At 41.0% G+C, this 17892-nt stretch overlaps 1 protein-coding gene across 1 annotated transcript; it reads right to left on the bottom strand.

Moving 5' to 3' along the window:
* Positions 1–1268: 1268 nt before the first annotated feature.
* LOC113034225 (transmembrane protein 150A) lies at positions 1269–10862 on the bottom strand. Its single transcript, XM_026188624.1, has 8 exons — positions 10778–10862; positions 8892–9162; positions 8684–8731; positions 8468–8554; positions 7613–7680; positions 6027–6154; positions 4936–5113; positions 1269–1885 (listed from the first exon to the last, which is right to left on the bottom strand). Exons 2-8 carry the CDS (start codon positions 8954–8956, stop codon positions 1587–1589), a joined length of 873 nt encoding a protein of 290 aa, XP_026044409.1. The 5' UTR covers positions 8957–9162; positions 10778–10862; the 3' UTR covers positions 1269–1586.
* Between the last annotated feature and the right edge of the window lie 7030 nt (positions 10863–17892).

Genomic DNA, 17892 nt, shown 5'->3' with positions numbered 1-17892 from the left:
AGAAGCTTTCACCTTCTAGTAACATCCAACTGACAAAAAAATAAAAAAAATAAAAAATAAAAAATAAGAGAGGTAGGTGACCTTTTTAAAAAAAAAAAAAAAAAAAAAAAATATATTGCTGGCATCCAGTGTTTCAGACAGTTTAAAATGACTCAACACTATGCAGAGGGCAGAATACTGTGCATCTGTGAAACACACCTCACTCACTCCAACATAAAGAAATGTAACCTAAACAGGCGGCATTAGCCAGCTGCAGTTTGACCAGTGGTGATGTGTGGCAGTCTGGTGTTGAGCTACTACAAAGATAACAACTTAAGAGAAATTGGCAACACAATTTAAAACAAAAACGCATCACATAAAGCACTTTGACACCAGTCTACAGCCTGTATCATATGTACCTCTCCTGTGAATAAATCACACTACCTCGGGCTTCACATCACTTCTTACTGAAACAAAACGCTGGTCTATGAACTCAAATAAGGCTTCCAAGGGTCCAGCTTGGAATCAATGTGCGAACAAGAACCCTCAAACGCCAAAGTCGATTCTTGTTTTATCATAAAATGGGCTTTAAATATCTGTCAGAAGCAAAGAGAGGGTTTGCGTTAAACTCATTATCACATGACTGATGGCAGTTATTGCGTGGACATCGGTGAAATAAAGGGTGACATGAAATGTTAGCATTTCAAAGAAACTGTCAACACATTTATGGAACGACATACAGGAGATGACGATTATCAGCTAAGGGTGATTGATTCATTTCCATGCTGCTGTCACACGAGGGACGCAGGCCCAACATACACATTTACACGTTTTTGTTTTTTTTTAAGTTATTTAAAAACTACCTTCACCATCTGCATTCAAATTATCTGTGCAACCAAACCAAAGGCAGGTGCGATAATTAATTTATGCCTGATTGATTAAAAAAAAGCTTGTGCGCTCTCAAACTGTAAAACATAACTATTCATTTCTCAGACATTCAGTGGTTCCTACCTACTACACAAACTCAGAAATCAAACATGAAATGCTCTTCTGTTAAAAGAAAAAGACAGAAAGAAAGAAAAGCGTGCCATGCAGAGAAGCAAAAAGCCGAAGCAGGTCGGCCACGCAAGGTTTTGTGTAGGAGTCTGGGGAGAAGGAGAAAACCATCAAGAGATCAGCTATGCAGAGTAAAAAATAAAATAAAATAAACGTCTTGATGCATCCTCAATCATCCAGGAAAGTAAATCTCCAAAAGTTGATTCTGTTCATCTGGACTTTGCTACGGCCAGATGAACAGAATCAACTTTTGGAGAAAGTAAAATAAAAAATAAAAACTTCTCTCCCAGTCAGGCAACACTCTACCTAATGCAGAAGTGCCCAGATCAACAGCCTCCGAGGAACATTCATGGCTCCAAACTTTCAACAACACTACAGGAAACAACTGCAGCAGGTCACGCCAACAGTGGAGATTTAAAAACAAAAACAGGTTGAGGATATCCAAACGCCTCCTCTTCCTCCACGTGCTGCCTCTGTCAGCTTGGCTTCCTGTGGGAGCCCGTGAAGCACCTCTGCGGTGATGTTTCAGACCTTTCGGCTGGGCTGCACAGCTACAACATGGCTGTGCTCTCTGGGGTACAGTTGAGATGTGTCGATGTGCTGCTTCCCCCAGGGGACTTGAGGCCTTTGGTTGCCCCTCCTAATGTTGAGCCCTGGCCCCTGGAACCCATGATCACCCCTGAGCCGTGGTGGCTCTGCTGCAAGCCTGCCATCATGGTCTCACTGGTGACTGTGCCAAACTCATAGGTGAAGGTCCCGTAGAAAACCAGGATGTCCACCGTGAAGACCCACTCGCAGATGGCTGCGGCGTGCTGCAGGGTAAAGCTCTCGTGAATGAAGAAGATGCCGCCTTGGAGGACAAGTTAAGGATGACAAACGGCTCTTGTAGAGAGAACAGAGCATTTATCCTCACTGAAGCAGACAGAACATTCAAATCTCTACCAAACAGATGGACTTAAAGTATTAAATGATTGGTGTCTTCATTTTTTCTTCACCCACAGTAGGCTTACTTATAATGACCAATGTTCCCTCCAATATTTCATGTATCTGAGTGAACACACAAACTCCCTGAGTGTCCCTTGGACCACTGTGAGCAATAGCACACGTGTGCACTGTGGTCATGCCAGCATCGAATCAAAGTTACATGGTTTATTAAAATAATCAAATTACAGCATTTACACTTATGTTAGACAACGTTATTTAACTGCTTTAGCCCACTTACAATGAAATTTAAAAAAAAAAAAAATCTTGTTCATGACCTGTGTAGGATGTTAACACTATTGAAGTAAAAATAACTTTAACTCCAATTTTGAAAACAACTTTTTAAAATTTTTTTAAATAAAACTCTTGACTTGTATTATGAGTATGAGTCTGTGGTCTGGGAGAGAGTCCTGTAACTCTGTCTGCAAAATACAGCATATAAAGACCAATGATGGGCAATTAATTATATAGTTACTTCTTCAAAAAAGTAACTGAGTTATGCAAACAAAGTTTTTTGCAGCTGTTTACCTAAAAATGCAGCCAAGGCGTTTTTTTTTTTTTTAAATAAACATTTTAAACTATTTACAGAACAATCAGCTGTTCTGCATTAAATTTGATGCCACACAAATTATTTGTGCCGCTGCAAAAAATAATTTCTGTCCACTATGAGATGAAGGAGAACAACGGCCTGATACCTGCAGGCCTGACAACAGGAGATGTGTCACTGCTGTAACACCTGTAACATTCAGCAGTCGCCTCATTGTTCTGACACACACAACTATTGACTACACTACACACTAACTACACACTAACTACACCTAAACTTCGCAAATCTCTCACATCTCAAAACACGCCGTCACTCCTAAAACTTCCCCCCTTCCTAAACAACTAAATGCTATGTTGCTATATCGTTTTTTGATTGGTCGACACGGTACATTTTTCCACCAATAGGAAAGGGTGGGGTTTTTTTGGTGTTTTTGCTCACAGGCTTTTGAGTGTTTTCCTTATAAAACGCAGTTTTTACCGTTTCTTCCCACAGTAAATATAAACAACGACAGTATTCAGGAAGAAAAACAAACATTGCATCTATTTTTATCATAACTCTGGTTTTACACAGAGTTAAAAACTGTTATAAAGTCCACACTTTTTCCGTCAATTGTTCCGTCTGTCCTGCTCCAATGGTTGTGCACGTTGTCATTAACGTGGCTTCACTCCACATCAGCCACGCCGCTTTGCTAGCTAAAACACCGGTGTCGGCGCATAAGGACGCTGTCATAGCCTGTCAGCCACGTTGATTAGCTGCGTGTATACGAATGTGAATCACATTATTGGCTGGACTATGGGATAAGGTGGCATCTTCTAATCCAGTCGTTCCCATTTTTTTTTTTTTGCCAGGCCCCCCCTTTGTTTTACAAGAAAAATATTCGCCCCCCCCCCTCCCAGCGCGCGCACATGCACGTGCAAACACATCCTTTAACCACACACCCATATTTTGCTCCATTGCAGTTTATTTCACATCTCAAACATTTAGTAAACAATTAACTAAATACAAGTAATCTGCAATAAATTACAGGTAGTAAGAAAATAAACTCTTTCACGCTACGTCCGCACCTACACGGGTATTTTGCAAACGCAGCTGTTTCTATGTGTTTGGACCTTTCGTCCACATGTAAACGGCGTTTCGAATCACCGAAAACAGATTTTTTTTTTTAAACTAATTTTTTGCGTTTAGTGTGGACGAGGAATACAGAGTTGGTCAGGCAACGTCAAAGGTATGAGCCTTTTTCACGTTGCGCTGTGCGCCATGTTATTGTTTACATGAGATGAATTGCAGAATGGCAGATAGTCAGATTAACAGTATTTTGTCTCTATCTGCAGGTTTACACGCTTACATACACACATGCAGTTAATGTCCCTCTGTTTACAAAGGCAGAGGCGTCACGGTGTAATTATTTTTCGTGTAGTTGTTTTTTTCCTGTGTAATAATGTTCAACATTGCTATCAATACATTTTTCAAAAAAATGCCTCTCTGTGCAAAATGGGTTTAAAAACATAAACAACTGGGATACTGTTTGTCCGTGATTTGGAGAGCCCAGCGCTGCTCCCAATGAAGGGAAAACCTACCGCGGCACTTGTGCAGGTGAAGCCAAAGGGCAGATTTGCTTCACCATATTTTCTAGTCTTTGGCTTTGAATGAAGTTGGTTTGGAAACATATTCAGCGATGCTTCATCTCCTGATTTGCATTTGTGTGGGCGCCCCGTCAAAAACCTGTCCATTATGCTAGCAGTGTCCAAGCGGGTTTTTTTTGTTTTGTTTTTTCCTTTTCATACCGCGCCCCCCCTGCAATGGCTCTGCGCCCCCATACTTTGGGAAGGTCTGTTCTAATCCCATACGGGAGCAGCCGGTCACTTACTGACTAAACAATTCTGTTTTGCAGTGTCAAAGTTTTAATTTTAATTCAGGTTAGATTTTTTTTTTCTGTGCGCAGAGACCGTGCCAGCAGTGCGCACACGTGCAGCTTAGAGGATTGATGAGGACGGAGCTGAACGGTTCTAATTTCTGTTGCCAATCAGCCAATGAGTAGGCAGGTAGGCAGTTTGACATCAAAGGCTATTTTTCTTATTTAGTTCATAGATTGTTCCTGTCCCAGGTGAGGTGGCGAGAAAAGCAGGTTACACCCTGCTCAGGTCACCACGAGGTCCAACTGGAGCAAGAGCATCCATGGAGCACACAAAGGCCTCGTCTAAGTTTGAACCCAGGACGGTCTTACTGTAAGGCACAGAGCCACCATGCCTTTAAATGACAAAATCATCAGTGTGGCTTTAAAGGAACTGAAAAAAAGCTTATAAGAGCTGAAACCACATTCATACGTTTATCTGCATAATAACAAGGATCTCACTCCAGTAAGGAAAGGATACTGAAGACGAGGGAGATCATGGCTCCCAGTGCCAGAGCCACTCGGAAATGAGCCATCCAGTAGTCGAGGGCCGTGACAGCCAGACGGTAGGTCAACACACACTGCAGGCACACAAACAGCAGCCCTGCTGGAAAGGCCACACCCGCTCCCACATAGTGAAGAGATTTGGCATGATCAACCTGTCAGATGGAAACAATGTCAGAAGAGCCGTTTGAACTGTGACATCCACGAGGTCTTCACTTATTGTGATCAGCATCACTATAAAATGAAAATAAAAATAGAATGCAATGATTTGCAAGTCTCATAAGCTCATTTTATTCACAACACTGAAACATCAAATGTTTAAACTGAGAAAATGTATCATTTTAGAAATTAAGGTCATTTTAAATTTGATGGCAGCAACATGTGAGTAAACACATAGCCGTCTTCTCTGGCTAAAGATGATATAAAATTGACCCTGGTAACAAAAAATGCTCTGTGGTCAGACAAACTGACGACAATCCAGCTTATCAGCAGCACTCAGTTCAAAAGTCTGCATCTAGATTGTATTGAGGCACATCAGTGCCTGTGAAATAAACAGCTTGTACAAACAGAAAGATCCCATCAATACTGAATGATATGTACACTGGTTTTAGAGAAACTTATCCTCCCATTCAGGCGATGGCTTTTGTTTTGTTTATTTTAAAAGAGAAGGCCATGCAAATTTGAGCGGAGACTGTTAAACCACCGACTGCAGCCATTTTTACATGAGAACAGAAGAATGTAGGTGCTGAACTGGCCTGCTTGCAGTCCAGACCCTTCAACTAAAAAACATCCGACGGATCATGAAACAGAAGAAAAATCTATTTCAGACAAGAATGAGAGAATACTGCTGTTCAAGTTCAGCAGCTGCTCTCCTCGGTTCTCAGATATTTACAGACTATCGTGGAAAAACACGAGGGCGCTTTTGCGCGCCACATTCAAATGAGCAAATATGGGGTTTTTTTCTTAAAAGTGGTACATTTTCTCATTTTAAACATTAGATGGGTTTCTATTGTGAATAAAAACAGGTTTATGATATCTGCCAATCATTATATTCCTTTCTTTACTTACCTGAAAGTTGCCCACCATGACAAGACCAATGGCATTGGTGCAGCCAGACACCAGAGCGCTGGTGTTGACCCAGCATCTGTGGCTGTGTTCGATCACTTGGGCGTAGCGCAAAAAGCACACCATCACAACTGTTGGAAACAAATTTAACAAGTATTAATGATCTATAATCTTTTTGATTTGAAATTGGAACGAAGCGGTCTTAGTATGAAAAGTATGCTTTTGTTTTCCTAATTTTTTAGAATAAACTTGAACGCCTGAGATTTGGACACTCGCTGTTCTGCATCATGAGAAAGGCAGCTGGGAAGTAGCTTCACGCATTCTTCCAAAGGTTAGACTATGTGATTCATGTAACTGCTGCCCTAGACAGGATGCTGGCTTTCAAATACTGACATCTCTGCTTGCATAAGGGTCAATTTTCTCAGCAGGCTTAAAAACCCAGGTTGCAAGTCAGTAAAACAGAGCCCAACATCACAAGCTACCAACACAGGAAGGAATTGGAGGGTCTAAAACGGCTTCTGGTCTACTGAGGAATTGCAGAAATGCATTATTTACTAAAAATGCAAGGAAACAAAATAAAACCATGACAGCTGGAATATAAAGGAAAGACATATGAGAAGTAAAGGTGACGTGAATAATGAAGTAGAGCTGCAGGAGAGAAGCAATCAAGCAGCTGTGGGAAAACTGGGACAGAAGTGAGTGGTGATAAAACGAGAGAGGGGGAGGAGAAGGAATGGAGGAAAGCCACAGAAGGTGAATGAAGGGGAAGGGACAGAGGGGGAAGGAAAGCTGTATTCATTATTGATTAGAGAGCACAGGCTATTTCCAGCCCCTGCATAACTCTTGTGGCTAACGTCTGTGCCTGTGGGAAACTGTGGAGAATTAATAAAATATACAGAGTGGACTGTGGAGACAGTGTTGAGATGAAAGGTGTCTACTGCCTAATTTTGTTTAACAAACAGAAGCCAACAGGCTTTTCACTCAAGTGTTGGTAATGAATATAAAGACAGATTAGAGATTTAACCAGTCCACCTTTTATTCCTTATGAAATGACCCCACACCTTTCTTCTGTGTGTCATTTAAGATGCTCTTAAATGTTTTAAGACACTAAAGACTAAAAAAATAAAATAAAAAAAATACACCAAGTCATACTTTGGTAATCAATTACAGAGGGTATCATTCTTGCTAGTCGAATAAGTTTGATGTTCTTACAGATGATTATCTCAGTTTAACATTAAGACTTGAAACAGAAAGTAGCTTAAAATGATTATGTAATCATTACAACAACAAAAAAAGGAAGTGTTAAAATGTCAACTGGTAGTTTTACAGGAAGTAAAACTTGGGTACAGTCGCTTCCTGGTGTCTTCAATTGGTGATACATTGGCTAACACTAGTACATAAACACTAAAACCCTGTCGTTGGGTGTTGCTAAAACTTAACATAACAATAGAACATAAAACATAATGAGGAACAGATTTTCCCCATTGTTTACAGACTACATGTCACACTCAGCCAACTCACTGCAAGCTACATCGACATCTATTCACACTGTAAAGATATGCATGCATACTGCGTTTAGTTAGGCTTACCCATGAAGGCTCCAACATTGCCTATCAGGCTGAACAGACAGCTTTCAGGAGGGTAGGAGCCACATTTACTGTGAAGACAAGATATAGACAGTATTTACAAAGACACACACACACAACAAAAATTACATAAATTATTCTAATTTCTGAAACGCCAAAGATGGCAGCTGTCCTGCCTCTACCCTTAAAGAGCAAATCAACAATGTAATGAACTGAAAAACATGAGATAATCATGTTGTTGCAGTGTCACATACTGAGATTCAAAACTAAACCGTTCTCAAACCACTCGATATACTAAAAACATGGAAAAGTGTACTTATTGTTTTTTGTTAACTGCATCCATTTGTTCAATGATCTGGTGTGAGAAGGAGGAAACACTGTCTTAAGCAGTTATTTATAAGACTAGCCATGGCCCCTTCCCCATTCATTTAGATAGGATCTTTAAGATAAATGCCCAAATAACTTCCCTGAGGTGATGACAAGATGGCTGCTGAATAGTGAGACTTACTTTAAAAGGACTACGCATGTATTTTACCTGACACTGTTTAACAGTATGCTTCTGCCAAGGGAAGCTTCTCTAATAAATTCAAGTATGACACCAAATGTCGGCTTACACGGCCTGAAACTTAGATGAGAAATCATCTAAACGTACGGACTGCAAAAACTTGTTTGGAGTGATTAGTTTTTACAAGAGCGCTATTGTACTTGCCTGTGGTAAGTGGCGTATTTGCAAATTAAACAAATGCAATTTATGCAAAACGATGACATAACAAGATGATAATTCATGCTTCGAGGCCTTTGCTAACACAAAATAGCTTTTGTACTCTGAAACAAAGACATTAAGTGTAGCAAAGGGACCTGATGAGGGGGATGTCCTGGATGGTGCAGCATGACTTCGGGAAGCCTGGCCGGGGCAGCTCTTCTATGCATGTTACATTGTAAGACCTGTAGGAGTGACACAAAAAGCTCTGTTTATTCCCTGCTCATAGCTATGGAGTTAGCTCTGGTTTATTTTTGTAACCCATTAGATATTTTAGCCCATTTCATCACCTTCATAGAAGAAAAATCACATACCAGTTCTCCACAGGACACACATGGTGATTCATCACAGCCATGGCATACCTGTAGAGTAAAAAACCCACCATAATTTAAAGAAAGAAACAAATCCCCAATGACAAAAGCCCATTTGCTCCGTCCTTTCCCACAAACCCTTCAATTAATCGACCCATCATGTAACACATTTAAATGTGACAGCATACAAGACCCAGGCACTGTGACTCACACTATCCATATTCCTGTGATGGAGAAGGCAGACAAGCTGACAGGTAGTACAATCCAGGCAGTCATTGGGCTGGCAGTGAGCAACCTTTGTCCCAAGCATGGGGTGAGAGGGCGACTTTGGGCTGGAGCGGCAACGGATCAGGTTGGGGGTGGGTGGGGTGTGGGGGCACTAACACACAGGGAGACACACGGGGGAAAGGGGGGCATGAGAGGGCAAAAGGGGGAATGGCACAGCTCTTCTGCTCCACACGTTCCTGCAAACAGCAGCAACCCTAAAGAAGGTGAGGAGTAGAAGGACAATTTTATTAAACAGATGAAGCATTCAGATAGATTTTTTACAGACACATCTTCAGTGTTATATCATCTGGAAAAATCTTGCCTTGGTATGCATATCACAGAAAAAAAAAAAGCTCAGTTCCCTCACATGCTCTGTTAATGGTTGCATTTTAAGACATAAATGCAAGCGGCCAACTGTTAAGCACATACACACTGTGCTTGTGTGGCACGAGGGACAAAATAAGCAGTGACTGTGCGTACTCTTATAGTAACTTGAAGGTCCCCAGCATGCTGATAAGAAAGAAAAAAAAAAGACAAAACAAAACAAACAAAACAAAGGAGGATGGCCAGCCTATCAAACTCTTTTAGGGACTCTTAGATTCTTGATGAACCTCAGCGCAAAATAAAGTTTACATGCAAGACTGTTCCATTTACAGTAAACAAAACACACATTCAGCAATAAAACCTCACTGCATTCACTAAATATCTTCCGTAAGACTGCCCTATGTCACCATTACCAATGTCCATTTGTAACGGCATCTGTTCCCCACATGACGCAAAAACTGACTGCACCTCTAGAAAAGAAATGAGCAGCAACATGAAGCTGTTAAACTGTCTGGGAAAGGTGTACCCTTTTGAGAATGTAGACTTGGTCAAGGTCAGCTGTGTGGTGGAGGAAAGCATGCCCCAACACAGATGTGTATCACTTTACACAGGGTACAGTTACAAGTGTGCCCTTAGCTCAGAGGGACTATACAGTGGCATTAGATGGAGTAGAAGCTCTTGTACCCAAAGAAGGGTTGAACCCACAAATGAAGCAGTGTTAAAATTATTGTTCTTTTTCTACTATGTAATGTAACAACAACAACAACAATAATAATAAAACTTCCCACAGTGACTACACCCTACCATTTGCAATTACAAAACTCTACAACTTAAAAAAATAAATTAAAAAAAATCCCAAATCACTCATTTAGGTTTCCTATCTTTTAGCATTTGCCAAACACAACTTGCCTGTTTGTTTGACGAGACCAATTGGCTTCACAACATACATACTTACTCATACAAGTAATTTTAATTATGAAAAACTACTAAAAGTTAGCATTTATAAATGTAACATCGTAAAATATGCTGTAATGAAGAGGATGACTGGCCTTTTATTATTCTTACCTCGCCTCTACGGAGAAGGACTTTAGCATACTGAACAGAACCGTCTATGTAAAGGAAATGCCCCCCTTACCGCCCGCAGCCACTCACAGCAAATATTCGCCACTGTACTTATAAAAGGCAAAATACAACCGTGACAGTATGTTTTTTGCGAACAGCCAACAACACTAACTTTTCCACTGTCTACTCCGGCCAACCAAAGGCAGTAAGATCCCGGAGCACGGCAGCCTTCTTTGCAAACCGCGGAAATCCAACCGTTAGCCTCGCTAGCTTCAGCCTAGCTAGCTAGTTAGCTCGCACTTTACCAGTTCGTTTGACTTGACACCTGCACGCATCTCGGTTTCCGCTAACCCCAGCGATAAGCTCCGAAACAAGAAAAAATTAAAGACTGAGAACATCTGTGGTAACTGGACAGCTATAGTGCAAAAATTAGTTTACACCTACCTTCCACCTGCTATGCCCACCACAGACCTCAACAACCTTGGTTTCCCTTTAAAAAAACAGCGTTTTCTTAGCAAACGAGGTAATTGCTTAAATAAGTTCCGGTTGGGCGTTTCAAAATAATATATAGTGGCCGTTGCTGTTAGAGTTTCCTTAAGAATAAATAAATTATCAAATAATTTAGTTTATCTTTATAACAATAACTATTTCATTGGTAATAAAATACAGAAGATGCTCTGAACCGCTAAGAAAATAAAATATATATATATATATAAATCACCACCTCCGTTTAATGCACATCTCTTCAGTTTGCCAATCAAGCCCGGAAGTCACACCTTTGGGGCCAGCCGACAGAAACCTTTTTACATGTAAGCCGATTTTGCATAAAAATATTAATTAGACCTTCAGTCTTCATTTTTTTTGTCTGCATATTGGAAATAAAACACTTTTATTTTCTTACAATCATATAATCTTTTATTCTAGTGTAACTAACTTGACAGAGCTCACAGTGCTGTCAGGCCCCACTGTGCGACCCCGCTGTAGTTTTTGGTGAGGTGGTTAAGTAACAAACGTGATTTGAATGTGTTCAGAAACGTAAGCTGATCAAAATTTATGTGTGCTTTGTTTCTAAAATAATATTGACTCATTGTAGTTTCTTCTTCTTCTCTTTTTCAAAGTTTCTACCACAAGAACTCATCTCTAACAAGTGATGGATTTGGCCATAGGGGAAAAGGGAATACCATAAATGATGAGTTGCCAGCCTGATACAGAACAAGCCGAAACTTAAGCACATAAATGGTGTTCAACCTACATGTCAGGACAGCCCTCCAATAATCAGTCAACAACCCTGGCAATATAAGAGCAGTGTAATTCACTTGTGTGTCTCAGCAGCGAAAGCACACGTGTAATTAATAAGTAGAATTAGCTCTGACAAGCTGTCTCAAGAAGATGGAAGTAGTATCTTGAGGAGCTGATGAATGAAGAAAATTCATCAGAGGACAGATGGAGAAAAATGAGTGAATCAGGAAGTTTCACACATGTCAAGACAAAGCAGTTGGTCCACACGACATATCTGTGGAGATAGTGAGATGCCCAGGAGTGAGGGCAGTGGACTTTTTACCTCAGTCTTGGAGAGTGAGAGGATGCCTGAGGAATGCACAAGTTAACCATTATTTTCCTGTGATTGCATTTGAGTATCACTGATAATCTAATCTATTCCTAATCGGTATCTACTCAGTATTTTTTACTGACGAACACAGAAAAGTGGTGTTACTAATAACATTACTGATGACTTGATTCTGTCACACACAAGCAATCAGATCTCAAAGTCGAAGCGCCATTAATTTGATTATTCTGTTTCCTATTGTGATGTGTTAAATTGTCTCTGAAAATGATGTATTGTTGGGAATCATTGCAATAATTCTTTCAAGGCTTCAAACCAGAAAATAAAAATATCTGAAATATCTCCAAAGCTACTTCATGAATACTAGAGGTAAAATAACCTGTGCACAGCAGAAGCGGGAGAAGCCAGTCATCTAAATGTAAAAAATAAAAATTCTTAGTAAAAAGCAACATTTAGCAGAGCACTCTGCCCCCTTCCCCCATACTACACAATGTAAAACAGATAAATAAATATTTTGATGGGGTTTTGTTGTTGTTCCGTTTTGTTTTCTTTTTTATTTGAGGCAGCAACAAAATCTAACTCTTTTTAACAAACTGGAATATGAACATGTGTACAATTCACACATGCAAGTGAGAAAAAAAAGATTAGGTTGTTGTACCTCACTGTACCTAAAAAAAAATATTGACACCAAAACTGACACTGCGAAAAAGGTATACCATAAAGTATAATCTGCTGTGGAGTTTGCAGATTGCAAAGTTGTTCACTTTGAAATTATGTAATAACACCTTCAAAGGTCAAACGCCAGCATTTACTGTGGCTGAACAATCTGTGTTTGAATTTAAATAACAAGGAATGTATATGACCGGAGGCTTTAAAAAAGCTACAGGGCAGATTAAAACCTGCATTCTTGCTCTGCTAAACAGCTTTAAAGGAACTAAATATGATCTTGTGGACATTTGTGATTGACAACAAAGCATAGGCTTTGGGGTGTGGGGGGTCATATTAATCCCCAGATTTGCAAGTAAAAAGTTGTTTTGTTTTAGCATCTTGTATCATGAACTGGATCAATAGGGAGATTCAGCTGTAAATGAAAAGTACAAAGAAGTATGACCGATTATGTTTGCTAGCTATGTTTGTCACTATGTTGGACAACTTTAATTTAAATTCTTTCCATTTAAATCCTTTTGGATCTTTATCACATTTATTCTGAAATATTAAATTCTATGACAATCCATCATTTTTAATCACCACATTGTAAGTTAGAAATTTCAGCAATACTGTAAAAGAGGACTCACTATGGCCACACGTGATATTTACAGGAAAGACATTTGGATTTATTCAGCAGACAGTTGCATAAATGGTTTTGTGATAAAATCACTGAAAGATATATATATATATCAGAATCAGAATCAGAATCAGAAAGGGTTTTATTGCCAAATGTTGAGCGGGTTTACAACATTAGGAAATTGCTGCGGTGCTTCAGTGCAAACATACTGTCATAAATTACGCTTAAATAGACATGAAAATAAAAATGAGAATAAGAATTAAAAGTGCTAAGTAGATAGATAGATATATACATGATATATACATGAGTGCAGGTGGTGATCAGTGCCAAACATGGAATGATGCAGTGACACAGCGTAGGGTCATGTGTTAGTGGTGGGAACAGTCATACGGTTATTGTTCATGTGTCCAACAGCAGAGGGGAAGAAACTGTTCTTATGGCGAGAGGTTCTGGTGCGAATGGACCGGAGCCTCCTGCCTGAGGGGAGCAGGTCAAACAGACTGTGTCCAGGGTGAGAAGGGTCAGCTGAGATCCGAGCTGCACACCCCAGTGTCCTGGAGGTGTACAGGTCCTGCAGAGATGGGAGTCTGCAGCCAATCACCTTCTCAGCAGAGCGCACAACACGCTGCAGTCTCTGTTTGTCCCTGATAGTGGCTCCAGCGTACCACACGGTGATGGAGGAGGTGAGGATGGACTCGATGATTGCAGTGTAGAATTGCATCATCGTCCGTGTTGGCAGGTTGAATTTCTTCAGCTGCCTCAGGAAGTACATCCTCTGCTGGGCTTTCTTGATGACGGAGGTGATGGTGGGCTCCCACTTCAGATCCTGGGTGATGGTGGTACCCAGGAAGCGGAATGAGTCCACAGAGGTGATTCAATTCAATTCAATTTTATTTATATAGCGCCAAATCACAACATAAGTTGCCTCAAGGCGCTTCATAGATACAGAGAAAAACCCAACAATCATATGACCCCCTATGAGCAAGCACTTTGGCAACAGTGGGAAGGAAAAACTCCCTTTTAACAGGAAGAAACCTCCGGCAGAACCAGGCTCAGGGAGGGGCGGCCATCTGCTGCGACCGGTTGGGGTGAGAGAAGGAAGACAGGATAAAAGACATGCTGTGGAAGAGAGACAGAGATTAATAACAGATATGATTCAATGCAGAGAGGTCTGTTAACACATAGTGAGTGAGAAAGGTGACTGGAAAGGAAAAACTCAATGCATCATGGGAATCCCCCGGCAGCCTACGTCTATTGCAGCATAACTAAGGGAGGATTCAGGGTCACCTGGTCCAGCCCTAACTATATGCTTTAGCAAAAAGGAAAGTTTTAAGCCTAATCTTAAAAGTAGAGATAGTGTCTGTCTCCCGAATCCAAACTGGAAGCTGGTTCCACAGAAGAGGGGCCTGAAAACTGAAGGCTCTCCCTCCCATTCTACTTTTAAATACTCTAGGAACAACAAGTATGCCTGCAGAGCGAGAGCGAAGTGCTCTAATAGGCTGATATGGTACTACAAGGTCATTAAGATAAGATGGGGCCTGATTATTTAAGACCTTGTATGTGAGGAGCAGGATTTTGAATTCAATTCTGGGCGATCGTGGCTCAAGAGTTGGGCGTTCGCCTTGTAATCAGAAGGTTGCCGGTTCGAGCCCCGGCTTGGACAGTCTTGGTCGTTGTGTCCTTGGGCAAGACACTTCACCCGTTGCCTACTGGTGGTGGTCAGAGGGCCCGGTGGCGCCAGTGTCCGGCAGCCTCGCCTCTGTCAGTGCGCCCCAGGGTGGCTGTGGCTACAATGTAGCTGCCATCACCAGTGTGTGAATGGGTGGATGACTGGATATGTAAAGCGCTTTGGGGTCCTTAGGGACTAGTAAAGCGCTATATAAATACAGGCCATTTACCATTTAACAGGAAGCCAATGAAGGGAAGCCAAAACAGGAGAAATATGCTCTCTCTTTCTAGTCCCTGTCAGGACTCTTGCTGCAGCATTTTGGATTAGCTGAAGGCTTTTCAGTGCGTTTTTTGGACTTCCTGATAATAATGAATTACAGTCGTCCAGCCTGGAAGTAATAAATGCATGAACTAGTTTTTCAGCGTCACTCTGAGACAGGATATTTCTAATTTTAGAGATGTTGCGCAAATGGAAGAACGCAGTCTTACATATTTGTTTAATATGTGCGTTGAAGGACATGTCCGGGTCAAAAATGACTCCAAGGTTCCTCACAGCGTTACTGGAGGCCAAGGTAATGCCATCCAGAGGAAGAATCTGCTTAGATACTGTTAGGTATTTTAGTACCATGGTAGCATTTACTGGATATTGTTTTATAGTGACATTATGCAGGAAAACTCTGTCATTCAATAAGGCCCCTTTGTTTTAGTTATTTTTCTCTTTGACCCAAGAATTGATGTGTGAGAATCACAGGCTGGTACAAGGTTGAAATACCACAGAGATCACTCCCTCAGCTACATTAGTTTCTTAATCTTTTAGACGCCTGTTGAAGGCCAAATGGTTTGTTTCAGATTTCACTAATGAAAGAACTCTTTGTTTTGTGCCTTGAAAATATGTCGCTGAGATAATCACAATTGTAGCTGAACTAATAAACTACACAAAGGATGCTTCTTCACCCAAGGGCAGGAAGACGCTCCCTTATCTTGGTCTGTACTGGTTTAAACTGATAATCTGCTGTCTCATGAATTTTACCCTCTATATAAACTGTTGTACTTGTGAATAAAGTTGAGTCAATTTGGGAAGACAATCTGAAGCAGTCTCTGTTTTCTTGTTCTCCCAAGCTGCTCCCGAGCTCGTACTAACACGCTGAATGGCATGCTTGAATATTGCTTGAGAATATATTTGACTGTGTTACAGACTAAGGTACATTCTCTGCTGATAGACGTCCACGCCTCGAAGGAAGTCGATCCACGGATTAGGCCTTGGAAACCGTTTCCTTCAGATACCATATTTCTAAGATTTTCAGGGCCGAGTACAATAACCTCAGTTTTATCTGAATTAAGAAGCAGAAAGTTAGCGGCCATCCAGGTCTTTATGTCTTTAAGACATTCCTGCAGTTTAACTCATTGGTGTGTGTTATCTGGCTCCATGGACAGATAGAGCTGGGTGTCATCAGCATAGCAGTGTAAATGTATGCTATGTCTTCTAATGATGCTGCCTAAGGGAAGCATGTATAATGTAAACAGAATTGGTCCTAGCACTGAACCCTGTGGAACTCCATAATTAACCTCAGTGTGTGAAGAGGACTCTCCATTTACATGCACAAACTGGAGTCTATTAGATAGATATGATACAAACCACTGCAGCGCAGTACCTGTAATACCTACAGCATGTTCTAATCGCTCTAATAGGATATTATGGTCGACAGTATCGAACGCTGCACTGAGGTCTAGCAGGACAAGCACAGAGATGAGTCCACTGTCAGAGGCCATAAGAAGATCATTTGTAACCTTCACTAAAGCTGTTTCTGTGCTGTGATGAGCTCTGAAACCTGACTGAAACTCTTCAAATAAGCCATTCCTCTGCAGATGATCTGTTAGCTGTTTGACAACTACTCTTTCAAGGATTTTTGATATGAAAGGAAGGTTGGAGATTGGCCTATAATTAGCTAAGACTGCTGGGTCTAGAGATGCTTTTTGAGTAAAGGTTTAACTACAGCTAGCTTGAAGGCCTGTGGTACATAGCCGATCATTAGAGATAGGTTGATCATATTTAAGATTGAAGAATTAATTAATGGCAGGACTTCTTTGAGCAGTTTTGTAGGAATGGGGTCTAAAAGACACGTTGATGGTTTGGAGGAAGTAATTATTGAAGTTAACTGGGGGTGATGGGGGTGTCAGTCAGGATGATGGGGGGGAGTGGAGCTGTGTGCTTCCTGAAGTCCACAATAATCTCCACTGTCTTCTGGGCATTCAGCACCAGGTTGTTGTGGCTGCACCAGGACACCAGACGTTCAACCTCCCTCCTGTAGGCAGACTCATCCCCGTCCGAGATGAGTCCAATAACGGTGGTGTCATCTGCAAACTTGATTAGCTTGACAGACTGGTGGGTGGAGGTGCAGCAGTTGGTATACAGGGAGAAGAGCAGAGGAGAAAGAACACAGCCCTGAGGGGAGCCGGTGCTGATGGTCCGGGAGTGACTCGGTCTGTAGGTAGGTAATGTTTGTCACCATGTCAGAGTAAAGGTCATAGTAAAAATTAACCACATTATTTCCTCCTTAATCCTCCTTAAAAGGCAAGAGCTGCCTCTCATTTCTTTATGTTTTGCTGGGAAAATGAGAAAGAGGTGCAGGGATTTATTGAAACATGCAAACACACATCAAAATACAGCAGATAAGACAAAAACAGTTTGTGAAATTCTAGCAAGCTTGAAAGTCAATAATTGGCATGGCCACCTTTATTCTTCAACACAGCCTGAACTCTCCCGTGAAAGCTTTCTTATAGTTTCTTTAAGTACTCTTTAGGGCTAGTTCTCCAGGCTTCTTAAAGGATATTAGAAATGTTTTTCCTTGGATGTTGGTTGCCTTTTGTTCTCTTCTTTCTCAAGATGATCCTATCACAATGATCTCAGTCTCAAATCACGGCAGAGCTGTGTTTTACAGATTCCTGTTGACACTCACCGTTGTACCTCTCTGCTGAACTGCACTGTACATACTGACAACAATTTGCACCAAGGACATGACTTTCAGATAATGTTAATCAATG

Source organism: Astatotilapia calliptera, chromosome 12 (assembly GCF_900246225.1).
Source record: "Astatotilapia calliptera chromosome 12, fAstCal1.2, whole genome shotgun sequence".
Classification (NCBI taxonomy): Eukaryota; Metazoa; Chordata; class Actinopteri; order Cichliformes; family Cichlidae; genus Astatotilapia; species Astatotilapia calliptera.
The sequence above is the reverse complement of the archived record's forward strand: the minus strand, read 5'-3'. Positions and strand labels throughout refer to the sequence as shown.